Raw genomic sequence first — 18205 nt, 5'->3', positions numbered from 1 at the left:
CATCACCGTAACTCACTGAGAATCAAAATGAGCTTGAATCAGTTAGGTAAAGCAATTGTGCCACCTGGTGGGCACAGACATCACTACAACATTTCAACAATCCCCGTGGTATCTCGAGGTGGGAGTAGTAGGCTTAAGAAGTAAGATCAGCCAGGGACTCAGCCAGACTATGATGAAAGCACCAGTCCCTCTTCATCAGGGATACAACATGCTTCCTTTACAACAAAGCTATTTCTTCATGTAGTTTTGTTAAAAGCCCACTTTATAGAAAAAGTTTCCCCATCCTCTGCATCCCAGTAAACACTACAAATCCAGCCCAATCTCACAATCTCATCAAGCGAAATAAGAAACAATGGAATTCAGCCTCGAGCATCTAGTCCTACCTGGTCCACCCCGAATCACGTCCTCCCCCGCCTTAGTGCTGCAGGGCCCTCCTCATCTAAGAGTAGGCGGCCCATCATGCCTTCCAGGACTAACCATTTAACTGTTAGATTTAAACTTGCTTGTGTGTTGCATTAAATTTTTTTCCAATAAAAAGATAAGTGCACTCCTCCCCATTTACTCTAGTACTTATACACTGGTATATTTTCCAGAAAGGCATACGCATATTCTCTGTTGTAGAAACTGATCATCACTGGAATGAAGGACATTTAGTTGTGACTAATCAAAATAACCATCTTTCTCCTTAAACACGCCCCAAGTCTGTGGCAAGGAATGAGACGCACGCAGTGGCAACTAGCCTGCTAGCCGCCTGCACCCCTGTCGCAGCACATGAGCACCTGACGGCCGAGCCCCAGCAGGCGGCTGTGCCCTCAAGCCTGTCCTGTCTGCTCTCGGGAGCTGTTCTGTGCCACAAGCTGAGGAAGGAACCACGCTCACAAGGTCTGCATCTTCCTCAATTAAAGGCAACTTTTCCTGACATTAAAAGAGGGAGAAAAAGACTAACCCTTGTTTCACCTATAATCTCACAGTGAGCTATAGTGCAAACAGCCCTGGACGATGAATAAGAGTCCTTTTTCTATCAGGAACTTGCAGCTAAGTCCATTTCATCACTTGTAAAATAAGAAGTATTTTTATAAATTCTCTGTACAAAAATATACATATACATAAATACTTAGAGGCACCGACTCAGTCCCTGAACACCACCAGACCTGCGTCCCAGTTCACAGTTCCCAATCCTGACTGATAAGAACTGTCTGATAAGCATCTTTAGAATACTGACTCGGGTTCCACCCTGTTTTGTAATGTATGTGTATAAATATGTATCTGTGTTCATGTTTATGAACATATGTGTGTGTGCATGGTCTAGTAAAGTATGATGTGTGTAGAGAAGAGCACATATGTAAGGATACAGCTGGGTTCATTTTCAGGAAATGAATACACTCAGATCAAGGAAAGAAGCCAATGTACTCTTGATGTTATGGGTTTGTTTTTATAATGATCCCAGGTGACTATGATGAATCAATGAATTAGAGAGTAACACTGATGTGTAAAGAACAGTTCCCAAATTTTAATGTGACAGAAACCACCTCAATGAACACAAAATTTTAAGGTTTTGTATTTTAAACAATTACGCCAATATCAGAACCACAAAAAGGAGGAGAAATGTGCTTTTTATGTTACTGTTAATATAAAATGAAGTTTCTAAATTTGTGAGTTGTGAATTTCAACCATGTAAAAGAACTTCCTTTCAAGCCCACCTCCAGCTGAGGGGTTATGAACAGGGGAGAAAGGTGGAACCAAGGAAAGGGAGATCAGGCAGTATGGTCTCTGTGTGTGGTCAAGAAGGGCCCCCAGGGACACTTCAGCCATGCCCAGGAGGAAGTGAGGGGAGAGCACCATGGAGAACTCAGCAAGAGGGATGAGGACAAGGGGAGCGGGCTCTGGTTGCGTCCAGAGGGCAGAGGTGGGCTCAGACCCCAGGGCGCCTAGTGGCAACTGTCAGGTCTTCTGACTTCAACTTACAGTCATCTAGAAAGTTGTGAATAGAGACCCCGACACGTTTACTATATATATTTCTATGAAAGTTTAGGCATTTACTACATACCTGTGAAACTTTCACTTATAATTTTGAAAATGGGTACTGAAGTCATATGACTTAATGCAGAAATAACTTTTTATATGCAGGTCCAAGGAGGGTTCTCATCCCCTAAAAGCTAAAGCTTACTTTAAAATCCCTAATTTGACACGATTTTAAGTTCTATATGTCTACCCTGTTGAAAGCGTTAATTTTTTTCTTTAAAGTTCGGCCAGCAAATTCCAACCTTCCAGTGTGGCTGTCTTTGGAGAGGTGCTGATTTCCGGTTTCTCTCACTGCCCGACCTCCAGACTCCCTTATAGGACCGAACCACCATTTGTGCCTTTGCCCCCTAAATACCATGTCATCATTTAATCATGGAATTTGCTACAATAATGTGTATAGTAATACCCAAATGCCATTGTTCTCATCTATGCTACTTGGACTTGTCCACATTTCCTCTACATGAAATGCGTCTCTGCACGTTTTCTAGGCATACTCCAAAGGTTGCATCTTTCCTTAAGGAAGTTTTACTTAGACACACACAAGAGCAACTATGTAATATAAGTAATACTTTAAATATTTTCGTTTATTAAATCAGACAGCACACCAAGGGAGACCTGTGTCATAAGAGCTCAAACCAGAAATCTAGACCAACATTGGCTACTAACTAGCTGAGGGACCCTAAACATTTGACCTAACTTTTCCAGATCCCAGGTTTTTGCAACTAAAAGGAAGCAGCTGGACTAAAGAAAATACACATAAATGATCTGTTTACATTTCATTGCCCCCCTCTTTGTGCATCAGAATATAAACTTCCTGAATCCCTCCCTCCTGGTACCTACCAGGCACACAAGACGGCTCAGTAAAAATGTGAAGGAAATCAATTCTCACTGAAAAAACACAAATTCAATATAACCCTAATTGAGATACTTTTGGAGGAAATGTGCTTTTTAAAAAATAAGAATAAAAATACAAGAAGAAAAGACTAAACTATGGTGCACCCATACTTGTTAGTTTCAGTTCAGTCGATCAGTCATGTCCGACTCTTTGCGACCCCATGAATCACAGCACGCCAGGCCTCCCTGTCCATCGCCAACTCCCAGAGTCCACCCAAACTCATGTCCATCGAGTCGGTGATGCCATTCAGCCATCTCATCCTCTGTTCCCTTCTCCTCCTGCCCCTAATCCCTCCCAGCATCAGACTCTTTTCCAATAAGTCAACCCTTCGCATGAGGTCGCCAAAGCATTGGAGTTTCAGCTTCAGCATCAGTCCTTCCAAAGAAATCCCAGGGCTGATCTCCTTTAGCATGGACTGGCTGGATCTCCTTGCAGTCCAAGGGACTGTCAAGAGTCTTCTCCAACACCACAGTTCAAAAGCATCAATTCTTCGGCACTCAGCTTTCTTCACAGTCCAACTTTCATATCCATACATGACCACTGGAAAAACCATAGCCTTGACTAGACGGACCTTTGTTGGCAAAGTAATGTCTCTGCTTTTTAATATGCTATCTAGGTTGGTCACAACCTTCCTTCCAAGGAGTAAGCATCTTTTAATTTCATGGCTGCAATCACCATCTGCAGTGATTTTGGAGCCCCCAAAAATACAGTCTGACACTGTTTCCCCATCTATTTGCCATGAAGTGATGGGACCAGATGCCATGATCTTCGTTTTCTGAATGTTGAGCTTTAAGCCAACTTTTTCACTCTCCTCTTTCACTTTTACTCTCCTCTTTCACATCAAGAGGCTTTTTAGTTCCTCTTCACTTTCTGCCATAAGGGTAGTGTCATCTGCATATCTGAGGTTATTGATATTTCTCCCGGCAAACTTGATTCCAGCTTGTGCTTCATCCAGCCCAGCGTTTCTCATGATGTACTCTGCATATAAGTTAAATAAGCAGGGTGACAATATACAGCCTTGACGTACTCCTTTCCCTATTTGGAAAGCTGTTGTTGTTCCATGTCCAGTTCTAACTGTTGCTTCCTGACCTGCATATAGGTTTCTCGAGAGGCAGGTCAGGTGGTCTGGTATTCCCATCTCTTTCAGAATTTTCCACAGTTTATTGTGATCCACACAGTCAAAGGATTTGGCATAGAGGCAAAATTAAGATACTCTAAAAATCTTAGATTTGAGATTACTTTATTCTTGCTAAATTTAGCATTACTAAGAGTAGTTGAATTTCCTGTGCTCCACAGAAGGTACTGTATTTAAAAAAAAAGATCCTTTTTGGTCAAAATTAAACATTTCTTTACCATATGAGCTCTCTGCATCTTAAATGTGCAAACATGCGTGTTACCTGTACAAGAGGTGTACATTCAATATGCATCACCTCTAACTGTTACATGATGGAGGAAACCTGTTGACATCGACTGTAAAACACAATCTGGCAAATTCTGATCGAAGCCTGAGAGTACAGCCTTCATTCACAATTCAAGTTTCCTGACCAACATTTACCACTGATGCTTTCTAAGCCCTAATACATTTTAGAACACTGATTCTTATCCAATTTCTTTCAAAGAGCCCTTGAAAAACCCAGTTTTCTCCAGAAAACCATGCATAAACCATAAAAAAAAAAAAAAAGGCATGTGATTTCCAAGTTCACAAATCCCCATAAATTCTGTCCATGGACAACCCCACACACACTGAATAATTCTCAAAGAGGAGAATTTAGGGTTTTTTCTGTCTTTAAAGCTATGACAAAAACAAAAACTTTGAAAACAGCAAAGATTTATGGCAATGTATCAAATATAAAGTTATTCTTGCCTGATCATCTGAGCAGAGGGGACAGAAAAAGTGAAAAGGCAAACTTGGGAAATACAATTAATCTCACTCTAGGATCCCCACCCCTTAAAAGAAACCCCAAAGTAGCTCAGAATATTCATGCTCCCAAAATGTAAACACAAAAGAGCCAAGCTCTGCCTCTGGCCAGGCCAGAAATCTGTTTTCAGTAAATGCATGTGCCCTCTGCAATCCTTCCACGAAGTAATCTTCTGTTCAACTTTTCATCTTTATAGATCTATAAATTCCCAGCTGAAGGAGTTATACACTGTATTATCATTTTCTTTCCACTCTGAACCTTTCCTTCTAGTTACTTCAGAATATTAGCTATTTCCACATTTTACATATAAAGTAAATTATGAAACCATACTTTAAGAATCTTTAAATCATTATGACAGGATACAACAAAGAACATATTTTCAGATTCTTCAAATTACTTAAAAAATGTAAAATAAATGTAATATACCTATAGACTTTTAGCTACAAAGGTAAGTCTAAAAGTTTGCAGTAAATAAGAAAGATGGAAGACAAAAGTGCTTTAAAACTTACATTTTGCTTCTGATAGATTTTGATTAGGTGACCAGACCAGCATTCCAAGATTGTCTCGTTCTTGACTGCGTCTTGCTAGTTTGGCTTGGGAGAAATAAAAAAAGAAAATTCTTATTAAAAATTTAGCAGACATAACTAGTGACAACTAACACCACCACTCTGGTCTGTTTTAAACCTCAGAAGATGATGACATCACCCAGCCACCTGAAATCTGCCCCACTGGAACCTGCGCATTTAACATGGGTGGGTGCAGGGGAAGAGTCCTGAAGTTTGCGGAAACATTTCTGCTTCCAAGTCTTCTTCTACCTAAACTTTTATTTATGTAACAAACAGGCATATATGAGGTAGGCGTGACTACTATTCTCATTTGCTAGGTGAGGAGACGAACAGGTCACTCAGCTGCTGGGAGGCAGACCCGGACTGAGCTCACGCTCAGCCAGGACAGCTGCAGCGCCTGAGGGTTTCGTCACCACGGACTAAGGGGACACAGAGAACGGAAGCTGATGCGGCACGGGAAGCTGCATGTGGCAAGTTGTTCAAGGATTCTTTTCAACTGAATTTTTCACGTGTGCTTTGAATAACCTTACCCTTCACTGCCATTCGCGTACTGGGTATTTTAGTGATTTGACAGCAGGAATTCAAAAATTCTTTTAACAACTTTAAAAAAGAATGTTACGTATGTGTTTAGTTGCTCAGTGTCCGACTCTTTGCGACCCCATGGACTGTAGCCCACCAGGCTCTTCTGTCCATGGGGATTCTTCAAGCAAGAATACTTGAGTGGGTTGCCACGCTCTCCTAAACGGGATCTTCCCAACCCAGGGATTAGAGCCACATCTCCAGCACTGCAGGCATATTCTTTACCGATTGAGCCACCAGGGAAGCCTTTTAGAAAGAATAACCAACCATTTAAAAAGATTTAAACTGAAAGGAAATGTGTGAAGTGCATTCAAATTCTTAAAAATCTGATACAAAACAGTAGGTCAAAAGATATACAAATGACTCGTACAACTGGACTGACCACAAACGACAGTCAAAAATTACAATAGAGACAATTAAGATGTTATCTTCAAAAGGTACAAAAGACTCAAGAGACAAAAGGCTCACTAATCAGTCTTTAGATTGATTTAGATCCAAACTCATTCATTCTAAAGACATTCTCTTACTTGACCTTTTTTTCTTTAAATAAATTCCTCTGAAACATGATGAAAGTTCTGCAATCTACTTCCAGAAAAAAATTCAACTTAAACACACACACCAATATAAACATACTTTCATAAAATTTATAAAGACTTGTTTAAGAATTCGTGCTTTTATGAAATTGCCAGATCTTTTAATCTTATCTTTTATATAACTTTGTATAACAACGTAGTCTTGATTTTAATGAATTTCTGCACTTTTGCTAAAATCTGTGGGGCAACTACTTTAAAGAAAACTGATGGAATGGTGGGAAGGCAAGACTATGAACAAGGCAAGATTAAAGGTGGAATTTACCGGCTGGATAGGAACAGGGTGTAATGAAGAGGGACACAGGAGTATGATAACAGATGGGAGTGACTGCTTTTAAGTCACTTTTTTATACGGTTTTTAAATACGGGTCTGACTTTTAGAACAATGTTAAGGCTACACAAAATCTAAAAGTAAAAATAAAGCCAACAAATACTTGTGTGGGGATGGACCAGACATGGAATACAGGCTTTCGGTATTTCAAATAAAAATCCAAAGTCAAACAGAAATAAAAGAATCCACGTTGAGAAAGCAGAATTAAAACTGTTTTTATTCATAGATGACATGATCACCTGTGTAGTAAATCTACTGTACCTACGAAAAGTTGTTAGAATGAATGAGTTTCGGCAAAGTTGCAGGAAACAAGTTGTTTCAACTCAATTTCTATATATGTGTGTAATCAAAAATCAAAATGAAAGAATACCCCTATTTAGTTGATAGATGTGATAGACATGGGTTTCCCTGGTAGCTCAGACAATAAAAGAGTCTGCCTGCAGTGCGGAAGACCGGAGTTCAATCCCTGGGCTGGGAAGATCCCCTGGAGAAGGAAATGGCAACACACTCTAGTATTCTTGCCTGAAAAATCCCCTGGACAGAGGAGCCTGGCAGGTTACAGTCCATGGGGTTGCAAGAGTCGGACACGACTGAGCAACTTTACTTTCACTTTGAGCTTCCCTTGTGACTCAGATGGTAAAGAATCTGCCTGCAATGCAGGAGACTTGGGTTTGATTTCTGGGTGGGGAAGATCCCCTGGAGAAGGGAATGGCAACCTACTCCAGTATTCTTACCTGGAGAAATCCATGGACAAAAGAGCCTGATGGGCTACAGTCCAGGGGGTCACCAAGGGTTGGACATGAATGAGTGACTAACACGTCAGAGTGAAGACATACACTGAAAACTGCTAAATATTTGAGAGAAACTAAAACTAAAGATCTAAGTAAGTAAGATATATCATTATATGGATCAAAAGACTCAAATATTAAGATAGCACTCTCCCCAAAGTGCTCTATAGATTCAACACAACCCCATCAAAATCCCAGTATACTTTTTTGTAGGAACTGACAAACATTCTAAAATTCCTGCTGCTGCTGCTGCTAAGTCACTTCAGTCGTGTCCGACTCTGTGTGACCCCATAGACGGCAGCCCACCAGGCTCCCCCGTCCCTGGGATTCTCCAGGCAAGAACACTGGAGTGGGTTGCCATTTCCTTCTCCAATGCATGAAAGTGAAAAGTGAAAGTGAAGTCGCTCAGTGGTGTCCGACTCTTAGCGACCCCATGGACTATAGCCTACCAGGCTCCTCCATCCATGGGATTTTCCAGGCAAGAGTACTGGAGTGGGGTGCCATTTGCCTTCTCCCGCAGGAAAATGTAAAGAACCTAAAATAGCCACAACTACTTTGAAAAAAAGCAAAGCTGGAAAACATACTGTCTGAACTGAACTAATTATGAAGATCCAGTAATCAAGACAGTGTGGTACTGGCACATAGAGAAAGAAATGGAATAGAACGGAGTCCCAAAACAGAACCCCTCATATAGGATCAATAGATTTTCCACAAAGGTGCAAAGGTAAAATTCAATGGAGAAAAATAATCTTTTAAACAAATGATGCCTGAACAAATGGATATTCATACTTAAAAAATTAATAGATCTAGTCTTACCCTATATACAAAAATTTATTCAAGACTAAATATAAACCCCCAATTATAAAACTTGTAAAAAATATTTTTGATTTTAGGTTTACAGAGATCTTATTAGATAAACACCCAAAAGCACAATCCATAAAAGAAAAAAGTTTATAAATTGGATTCATCAAAGGTAACAACTTATTTTCAAATACTACTAAAGGGATAAAAGCCAAGCCAAAGACTAAGAGAAAGTAATTATAAACCACATATCTTATAGAGACTTGTATCCAGAATATATAAAGAACTCTCAAGACTGAACAATAAGAAAAACCTCAACTGTCAAGGAATGGGCAAAAGATTTGAATAAATACCAAGCAATGGACAAGAAACACATGGAAAGGCATTAAAGACCAACAGTCATTAGGGAAAGGCAAAACCACACGAGACGCCACAACACACCTACTACAAAGTACGAAGTTCAAAGGGCTGACGATGCCCACAGGGGGCATAATGTAGAGAGATCAGAAGGCTCCAAGGCTGCTGGCGGAAGTGCGAAATGGTACTATCACTTTGGGGGAAAGCCCAGCAAACTTCCTAAAATTGCAGTATGTCCATTAAAAGGAATAAACCTCAGCAATAAAAAGGAATGAACTATTCAGGCACACGGTATGAACGAATCTCAGAAGAACCCTGCTGAGTGAAAGCATTACAGACACAGAAGGGGAGGTGAGAAAGGATTCTCAGGTGCTGGACAGAAACAGGTGCTTATCGTTAAGAACCAACTGGTTTTAGTGTTCACAGACGTGCATATGTGCGCACACATAAATACATTACTGATCCCGGTTTGTCCACCTCAAGACTCTAGACACAATGACAACCTAGTAAGAAGGTGAGCACATTTAGCTGTCAGACCTTGGTCTCTAAATATCGTTCTACAATAAAGGAAACTAGATCTCCATAGGAAAATGGTTGACTCCAGGCCTTGGAGGGCTAGGACAGGAAAAGTGTAAGAGAACCTGGAATATTCTTTTATGCCAGGAGGCAGCGTGCACGCTCAGTCACTTCAGTGTATGCCTCTTGCAACCCCATAGATCTTAGCCTGCCAGGCTCCTCTGTCCACGGGATTTTCCTCATAAGAATACTGGAGCGTGTTGTCATTTCCTCCTCTTCCCCACCCAGGGATCCAACCTGTGTCTCCTGCATCTCCTGCACTGCAGGGAAATTCTTTACTGCTGAGTCACTGGGGAATCCCAAGCGCTAGCAGAGTGCTCAAAGAATGATGGAATCTATCTACCACAGATCAAATCTGCAATAATCTGAGCAAAACAAATGATCATAATAAAATAATACTCTATAAATCATGAAGTAATAATGATGTATGAGTCCATACCGACACAGACAAATGGACAGCATAAAGGCAAATGAGGCTACAACAGCCAGGCTGGAGCTGGATAACTTAGACCACCCCGCTCTAAGACTCACTATGTAGAACAGCACGCGAGGCGGTGGGGTGCTGGTGAAGAGGCACACGGGCCAGTGGGCAGATGCAGACCAGAAGTAAACCCACATAACTACGGCCAACTGATTTGAAACAAAGATGCAAGAGCAACTCAATGGAGAAAGGATATCCTTTTCAACAAAGGGTACTTTAATAATCAGAAGGACTTTCTTGGTGGTCCAGTGGTCAAGACTGCGCTTCCACTGCAGAGGGCGAGGTTTGATCCTAGATCAGGAACTAAGATCCCACATAGTGTGTGGTGTGACCAAGAAGTATTTTCTTTTTTAATGGATCTCTATATGCAAAAGAAGTGAAACTCGACCTATACCTCATACCTTACAGAAATTCAATTCAAAATGGATCTTAAATATAAACCGACTCTGTGCGACCCCGTGGACTGTTCCCTACCAGGCTTCTCCGTCTATGGGATTCTCCAGGCAAGAGTACTGGAGTGGGTTGCCATTTCCTGCTACAGGGGATTTTCCCAACTTAGGGATCGAACCCTAGTCTCCTGCATTGCAGGCAGACACTTTACCCTCTGAGCCACCAGGGAAGCCCTTTTAAATATAAAAGTAAAACCTAAAGCTACGAATCTTTTAGGAAAAAAACATGAGAAAATCTTCATGAACTTGATTACGGAAATCATTCTTAGATATAACACCAAAAGCACAATCCATAAAAGTTAAAAACAATAAACTGAGCTTAATAAAAACTCAGACTGTGAGAGAACATCTGCGAAGCACAGCACCGGACAAGGACTTGTACCCAGATCATAGAAAAGACATTTAAAACACGACAGTAAGAAAATAACCCAACTTTAAAAATGGGCAAAAGATTTAACAACTGTTTCACCAAAGATGGCACATAAGCACATGAAAAGCAACATCATTAGCCGTTAGGGAAATGCAAACTAAAGCCACGATGAGAAACCACTGTATAACTATTAGAACTTCTAAAATAAAAGAGACAGATAATACCAAGTACTAATAAGAATACGGAGCAACTGAAGCTTTCTGACAGTGCTGGGATCGGTGCAAAATCATAAAATCACTCAAGAAAAGTTCTTCAGCTTTAATCAGATACAACCATACTTAACGAATGACTCAACAATTCTACCTGACTATATACCCTACAGAGTTAACATACATGCATGCATGTTAAGTCGCTTCAGTCGTGTCTGAATCTGTGTGATCCCATGGACTGTAGCCTGCCAGGCTCCTCTGTCCGTGGGATTCTCCAGGCAAGAATACTGAAGTGGATTGCCATTCCCTTCTCCAGGGAGAGTTAATACATGTTCACAATAAAACCTGCACACAGTGACTTACAATTCACAACTGTCAAAAACCGGGGAAGAAACCCAAATGTCCTCAAAGAGTAAAAGGTTAAACAGGCTGGAGAGGTTAAACACACGGCAGCACCACCCAGCATTCAAAACACATGGACCACTGACAGCGCAGCAGCGGGGCCAGACCGCAAGAGCTCACACGCTGTGTGATCCCATCCACGTGACAGAGTGGGACAGGTGAAAACCACAAGGCAGGGAGGAAGGGAAGAGTTGTGCAAGGTAATGTTGTGAGGAGATGGAACCATTCTGTATCCCAGCTGCAGGGGTGGTTACATGAAACTACACATGTCTTGATTCTCACAAATACAGACACCAAACACCAGTCCATTTCGCTGTATGCAATCTGAATACAAATACAACGCAAAGAAAGCAGTGCCATTCATTTCTGGACAGACACTGATATCTGCTGGAGGTGTTAATAACTCTGCAGCTGCTCTCTTTTGTTTAGTAGAGCTTTTATTGAAGTGTCATTGACGTACAAGATTTTTATAAGTTACAGTTGTACAACACAGTGATTCACAACATTCTCCTCGTTTAAAGTTGATTACCGAGTGTTAAAAACCTTCCCTACCTGGAGGGAAGCTGAAGAAAGACAAGGAAACTGAAATTATCAGTTGCCATCAAGGGAATTCGCACTGCCAGTGGGAATGTACATCGGTACAACTGCTTCAGGGAACGCTGGCAATGTATGAGAAAGCTGAAGCAACCAGCTTTGCTGCAACCAGCAACCCATTTCTAGATATAATACATGTATCAGTAGCAATGCTTTTCAAAGTGCAAGTTGGGCCAATTTACTGATTGGGTCCTAGTCAGCATTTTAAAAAAAAGAAAGAAAGAAGAAGAATAGAAAACACCAGCATATTTTTCAAAGCTTTTAAGTACCTGCCTAGAGATTTCTTAACACAGGTATCAACTGGATTGGTTACAGCACCAGGCACAGAATCCAGCGTTAATCTAGGCGCTATAGCTTTGGCTATATGAGCTGACATTAAGTAAGGAAGAAACCCTCCATCCTGTGGGTGTGTTTTGTCTAATCACTGAAAGGCCTTACAGGGAAAACTTGAGATTTCTCTGCCTCAACACTGAGCCTCAGCTTCCTCCTGCAGGACCTGCCCTACAAAGTTCACATGTGCTGGGCATCCACGATCACAGAAGTCAATACCATAAAATAATGTCTAAACACTCACTCACACACCACTGCTTCTGTTCCTCTGGAGAACTCTAACATGGATGGTCATTACAGCACTGTTTACAGTGCTGTAATGCGGCAAAATCTTCTAAGTCCATCCACAGGAACTGGCTGAATCACAGTATAGATATCCAAAGGAATCAAGCACAGAAAAGAAAGGAGTCGAGCACTTCTTCAAAAGCCTGAACAGAGTCACCGTAACTCAGCAATTCCATTCCTAGGTGTACAGCCCAGAGAAAGGAAAACGTGAAAGTGAAAAGTGGAAATGTCAGTTGCTCAGTTATGTTCAACTCTTTGTGACCCCATCCATGGACTGTAGCCCGGCAGGCTCGTCTGTCCATGGAATTCTCCAGGCAAGAATACTGGAGTGGGTAACCAGTGTGTAGCTGCATAAAAACTTGTATACAAACTTTCACAGCACTATTCACAACAGCCAAAGCTGGAAACCATCCAAATGTACATCAACCAATGAATGAATAAGCAGATTTCAGTCTGTGTGTATGATGGACTATTACACGGCCATAAGCGAGAATGAAGTACTGATCCATGTTCAGTATAGATTCAACCTGAAATCATATTAAAAGTGAAAGCAGTCTGTCACAAAAAAAGACACAGTATACAATTCCATCTACATGAAATGTCCAGAGTAGGCAATTCTACAGACAGAAAGTAAATGAGTGGCTGCTAGTGGCGGGGGGCGGGCGGTGTCTGGGCGAAGGAGGAGCGACTGTTACTGGGTGGAGCATCTCTTCATGGGGCAGCAAGAAATGGTCCAAAACTGAGTAGTGACGGCTGCACAATCATGTGAACATACTGAAAACCAGTGATTTGCACATTTTAAACAACGAAATCGTACATTTTGTGAATATCTTAATAAAACCATTATTTTAAAAGTGAGAATACTTGTTTCTAGCCTAAGTATTTTTTAAATGAGTAAATCAATTAAAATGCAAAAATACCAAACCAGAGATAAGAAAAACCACCCGGTAAATTTAAACAGTGGATAAATCCTAGAAAAGAAGTGGGGGCACTGGATTGAGAGGAAAAAATGAAATTTGTGCTTTTTGCTCCACATACTTTCTTATTGTTTGGATTCTCTTCATAATAATGCATTCAAGTAATACACAATTAAATTCTCTTTTACAAAAGAAAAGAGAATTCATTTAAAACTTACAGAGAATTATTTCATGATTGCAATTTTGTATTTCTTATGTTGCTCATTTCCTAAAAACTTGAAAACCTGCACAGATTACTTACAAAAAGAAAACTAAGTATGTTTCCAGAATTAAAGAATTTAGAGCTTTCAGGGGGAAACCCACTACAACAGAATAAAGGAAAGCAGAACCTCACTCAGTTTCAGGCAACGCCGTCTCACCCCTGGTCTCCTAGTGTAACTACAGGGAGGCGCATGACCGCAGAACTAGCGCCTAAAAACGTGGGCAACAAACAAGCAACCTGAAAAATCTATAACCTATTTCTTGTTTACGCTCCTTGACCAGCAGGAGGAAAACAATTTTAAGCTAGCTTTCCTTGAGGATTAGTCTCTCAGACTGCCACAATATAAATACATTCAAAGATGACAAATACTCAACAAAACACTGCATGCAACAGTTTGCACATACTGGACTTCAGATATTGCAATTAACAAACACAGAATTATAAACATATATGGAATTTTTAAAGAAACAGAAGTGGGAATCACAGAAATGAGTAAGCAACAAACGAGCAAACACAAAGACATGTATAACAATGTTAGCCCAAAACCAAAAGCACAAAAGTAAAAATAAATAAGTGGGACTACATCAAAATAAAACACTTCTGCAAAGCAAAGGAGTTTATCAGCAAAATGAAAAGGCAACCTATTGAAAACCACTGAATCAAAAGAGAAAATACTTGCAAATTTTGGGAGAAAATACTTGCAAACCATATATCTGATAAGTGACTAATACACAAAATAAAAAAGAACTCATACAACTTCACAGCAAAAAAAAAAAAAAATTCAATTTAAAAATAAGCCTAGATTCAATTAAACAGCTTTCCAAAGAAGGTATATAGGTGGCCAACACGTACATTAAAAAAAAAAAGCTCAACACTGTTAATCATCAGGGACATGCTATGAGGTGTTATCTGACACCTGTTAGAATGGCTATTATGAAAAAGACAAGAAATGACGAGTGTTGGTAAGAAGGTAGAGAAAAGGCACATTGTCAGTGGCAATGTAAACCGGTGCAGCCACTATGGGAAATAGTACAGAGGTTCCTCAAAAAATAAACATAAAGCTCTCAAATGATCCAGCAATCCCATCTGTCTGAAGAAAAGGAAAGTACTAGATCAGAAAGATGCATGCACCTCAGTGTTCACAGCAGCACTACATGCAGCAGCCAGTGCTGGAAACCACCTCAGTGTGTATCCATGGATAAAAGAATGAACATGGACACACAGGAATGCTATTCAACTATGAAAATGAAACGTTGCCGTCTGGGACAATCTGGGTGGATCCTGAGGGCAGTACTTAAGGAAAGCAAGGCAGAGACAAACACCACATGATCTCACTAATGTGGAATCTGAAAAAAGCTCAGACACAGTAAACAGTGGTGCTTACCAGGGGTGGAGGGTGGAACGGGGTGATATCATGAAGGGAAGATTAAAAGGTACAAACTTTCAGTGCTAGAATGAATAAACTATGGGGATGTAATGAACAGCATGGTGACTATAATAATACTGTACTACAAAAAATAAACTCAAAATGATTGAAAGACCTAAATATAAGACATGACACCATAAAACTCCTAGAAGCGAACACAGGCAAAACATTCTCTGACATAAATTCATGCCAATATTCTCTTATATCGGTCTCCTAAGGCCAAAGAAATAAAAGCAAAAATAAACAAATGAAACTTAATTAAACCTAAAAGCTTCTACACAGCAAAGAACACCATCAGTGAAACAAAAAGACAACCTATGGAAAGGAAGAAAATATTTGTAAATGATACGATCAACGAAGTGTTAATATCCAAAACACACCAACAGTTCACACAATTCAACATCAAATAAACAAAGAACCCACTCAAAAAATGGTCAGAAGATCTAAACAGACATTTTTGCAAAGCAGACATACAGAAGGTCAAGAGGCACATGAAAAGATGCCCAACACTGCTAATTATTAGAAAAATACAAATCAAAAGTACAACAAGGTATCAACTCAAACCACTAAGAATGGCCATCATCAAAAAGTCTACAAATGATAAACACTGATGAGGGTGTGAAGAAGAGAACCTTCCTACACTTCCTGCAGCTGCTCTGAAAAACAGTATGGAGGCTCCTTAAAAAGCAAAAAATAGGACTTCCCTGGTGTTCCACTGGTTAAAACCCCATGCTTCCAACGCGGGATGCAAGGGTCAGGGAACGAGGATCCCGCATGCTATGTGGGACAACCAAAACAAAAAAAGAACTACCAGATGATCCAGCAATGCCACTCCTGGACATAAATCCAGAAAAGATGAAAATTCAAATTCAAAAAGATACATGCACCCCAATGTTCACAGCAGCACTATTTAAATAGCCAAGACATGAGAACAACCCAAGTGCCATGGACAGATGACTGCCTTAAGACGCAGTGTGTACACGTATCAGTTCAGTTCAGTCACTCAGTCGAGTCTGACTCTTTGCAACCCCATGGACTGCAGCACACCAGGCTTCCCTCTCCATCACCAACTCCCGGAACTTGCGCAAACTCATGTCCATTGAGTTGGTGATGCCATCAAGCCATCTCATTCTCTGTCATCCCCTTCTCCTCCCGCCTTCAATCTTTCCCAGCATCAGGGTCTTTTCAAATGAGTCAGTTCTTCGCATCAGGTGGCCAAAGTATTGAAGCTTCAGCTTCAGCATCAGTCCTTTCAATGAACATTCAGGACTGATTTTCCTTAGGATTGACTGTTTTGATCTCCTTGCAGTCCAAGGGACTCAAGAGTCTTTTCCAACACCACAATTCAAAAGCATCAACTCTTTGGCACTCAGGTTTATGTTCCAACTCTCACATCCATACACGACTACTGGAAAAACCATAGTTTTGACTAGACAGACCTTTGTCAGCAAAGTAATGTATCTGCTTTTTAATACGCTGTCTAGGTTGGCCATAGCTTTTCTTCCAAGGAGTCAAGTGTCTTTTAATTTCATGGCTGCAGTCACCATCTGCAGTGATTTTGAAGCCCAAGAAAATAAAGTCTCTCACTGTTTCCACCGTTTCTCCATCTGTTTGCCATGAAGTGATGGGACCGGATGCCATGATCTTAGTTTCCTGAATGTTGAGTTTTAAGCCAACTTTTTCACTCTCCTCTTTCACTTCCATCAAGAGGCTCTTTACTTCTTCACTTTCTGCCATAAGGGTGGTGTCATCTGCATATCTGAGGTTACTGGTATTTCTCCCGGCAATCTTGATTCCAGCTTGTGCTTCATCCATTTCATATGTGTATACATATAAACACATATAAATGTATACATGTAAATACATATAAACACTCACCCATAAAAAAAGAATCAAATATTGCCATTTCTGGCAACATGGATGGACCTAGAGAATGTTATACTTAGTGAAGTAATTCAAGAAAAAAAACATTTTATGGTATTACTTAAATATGAAATCTAAAAAATAATAAAAATCAATCTATATACAAAACAGAAATAGATTCACAAACATAGAAGACAAACATACTAAAAGGGAAAAGGGGAGAGGATAAATTAGAAACATGGGGCTAACAGATACATCTACAATCTACTATACATAAAACAGGTAAGCAACAATGATTTACTGTTATCAGATCAGATCAGTTGCTCAGTCTTGTCCGACTCTTTGCAACCCCATGAATCGCAGCACGCCAGGCCTCCCTGTCCATCACCAACTCCCGGAGTTCACTCAGACTCCCGTCCATCAAGTCAGTGATGCCATCCAGCCATCTCATCCTCTGTCGTCCCCTTCTCCTCCTGCCCCCAATCCCTCCCAGCATCAGACTCTTTTCCAATGAGTCAACTCTTCGCATGAGGTGGCCAAAGTACTGGAGTTTCAGCTTCAGCATCATTCCCTCCAAAGAAATCCCAGGCCTGATCTCCTTCAGAATGGACTGGTTGGATCTCCTTGCAGTCCAAGGGACTCTCCAGAGTCTTCTCCAACACCACAGTTCAAAAGCATCAATTCTTCGGCGTTCAGCCTTCTTCACAGTCCAACTCTCACATCCATACATGACCATAGGAAAAACCATAGCCTTGACTAGACGGACCTTTGTTGGCAAAGTAATGTCTCTGCTTTATAGCACAGGGAATTACGGGGCTTCCCTGGTGGCTCAGATGGTAAAGAATCTGCCTGCTATGCAGGAGACCTGGGTCAATCCCTGGATCGGGAAGATCCCCTGGAGCAGAGAATGGCTACCCACTCCAGTATTCTTGCCTGGAGGATTCCATAGACAGAGGAGCCTGGGGGGTTCAGTCCATGGGGTCACAGAGAGTCAGACGTGACTGAGCGACTAACACTTTCACTTTCCTCTGGGGAATTATATTCACCCTGGTAAAAAACTATAAAGAAAAATAATCTGGAAAAAATAGATACAGGACTTTCCTGGTGGTCCAGTGGTTAACAATCCAGCTGACAATTCAGGGCTCACGGATTTGATCCCTGGTTGGGGAAGATCGCACATACCACAGAGCAAC

The 18205-nt window shown here is 40.8% G+C and overlaps 1 protein-coding gene across 3 annotated transcripts in view; it reads right to left on the bottom strand.

The window, feature by feature from the left end:
- RCOR1 (REST corepressor 1) overlaps positions 1–18205 on the bottom strand; it is a 119551-nt gene that overhangs the window by 29552 nt on the left and 71794 nt on the right. For all 3 annotated transcript variants that reach the window (XM_061395407.1, XM_061395408.1, XM_061395406.1), the window contains exon 3: positions 5346–5429. In XM_061395407.1, coding sequence (XP_061251391.1) covers positions 5346–5429 — 84 coding nt within the window. The remainder of the gene's footprint in view (positions 1–5345; positions 5430–18205) is intronic.

The sequence above is a fragment of the Bos javanicus genome, chromosome 21, assembly GCF_032452875.1.
Source record: "Bos javanicus breed banteng chromosome 21, ARS-OSU_banteng_1.0, whole genome shotgun sequence".
NCBI lineage: Eukaryota > Metazoa > Chordata > Mammalia > Artiodactyla > Bovidae > Bos > Bos javanicus.
This window is presented reverse-complemented; position numbering and strand designations above follow the sequence as displayed.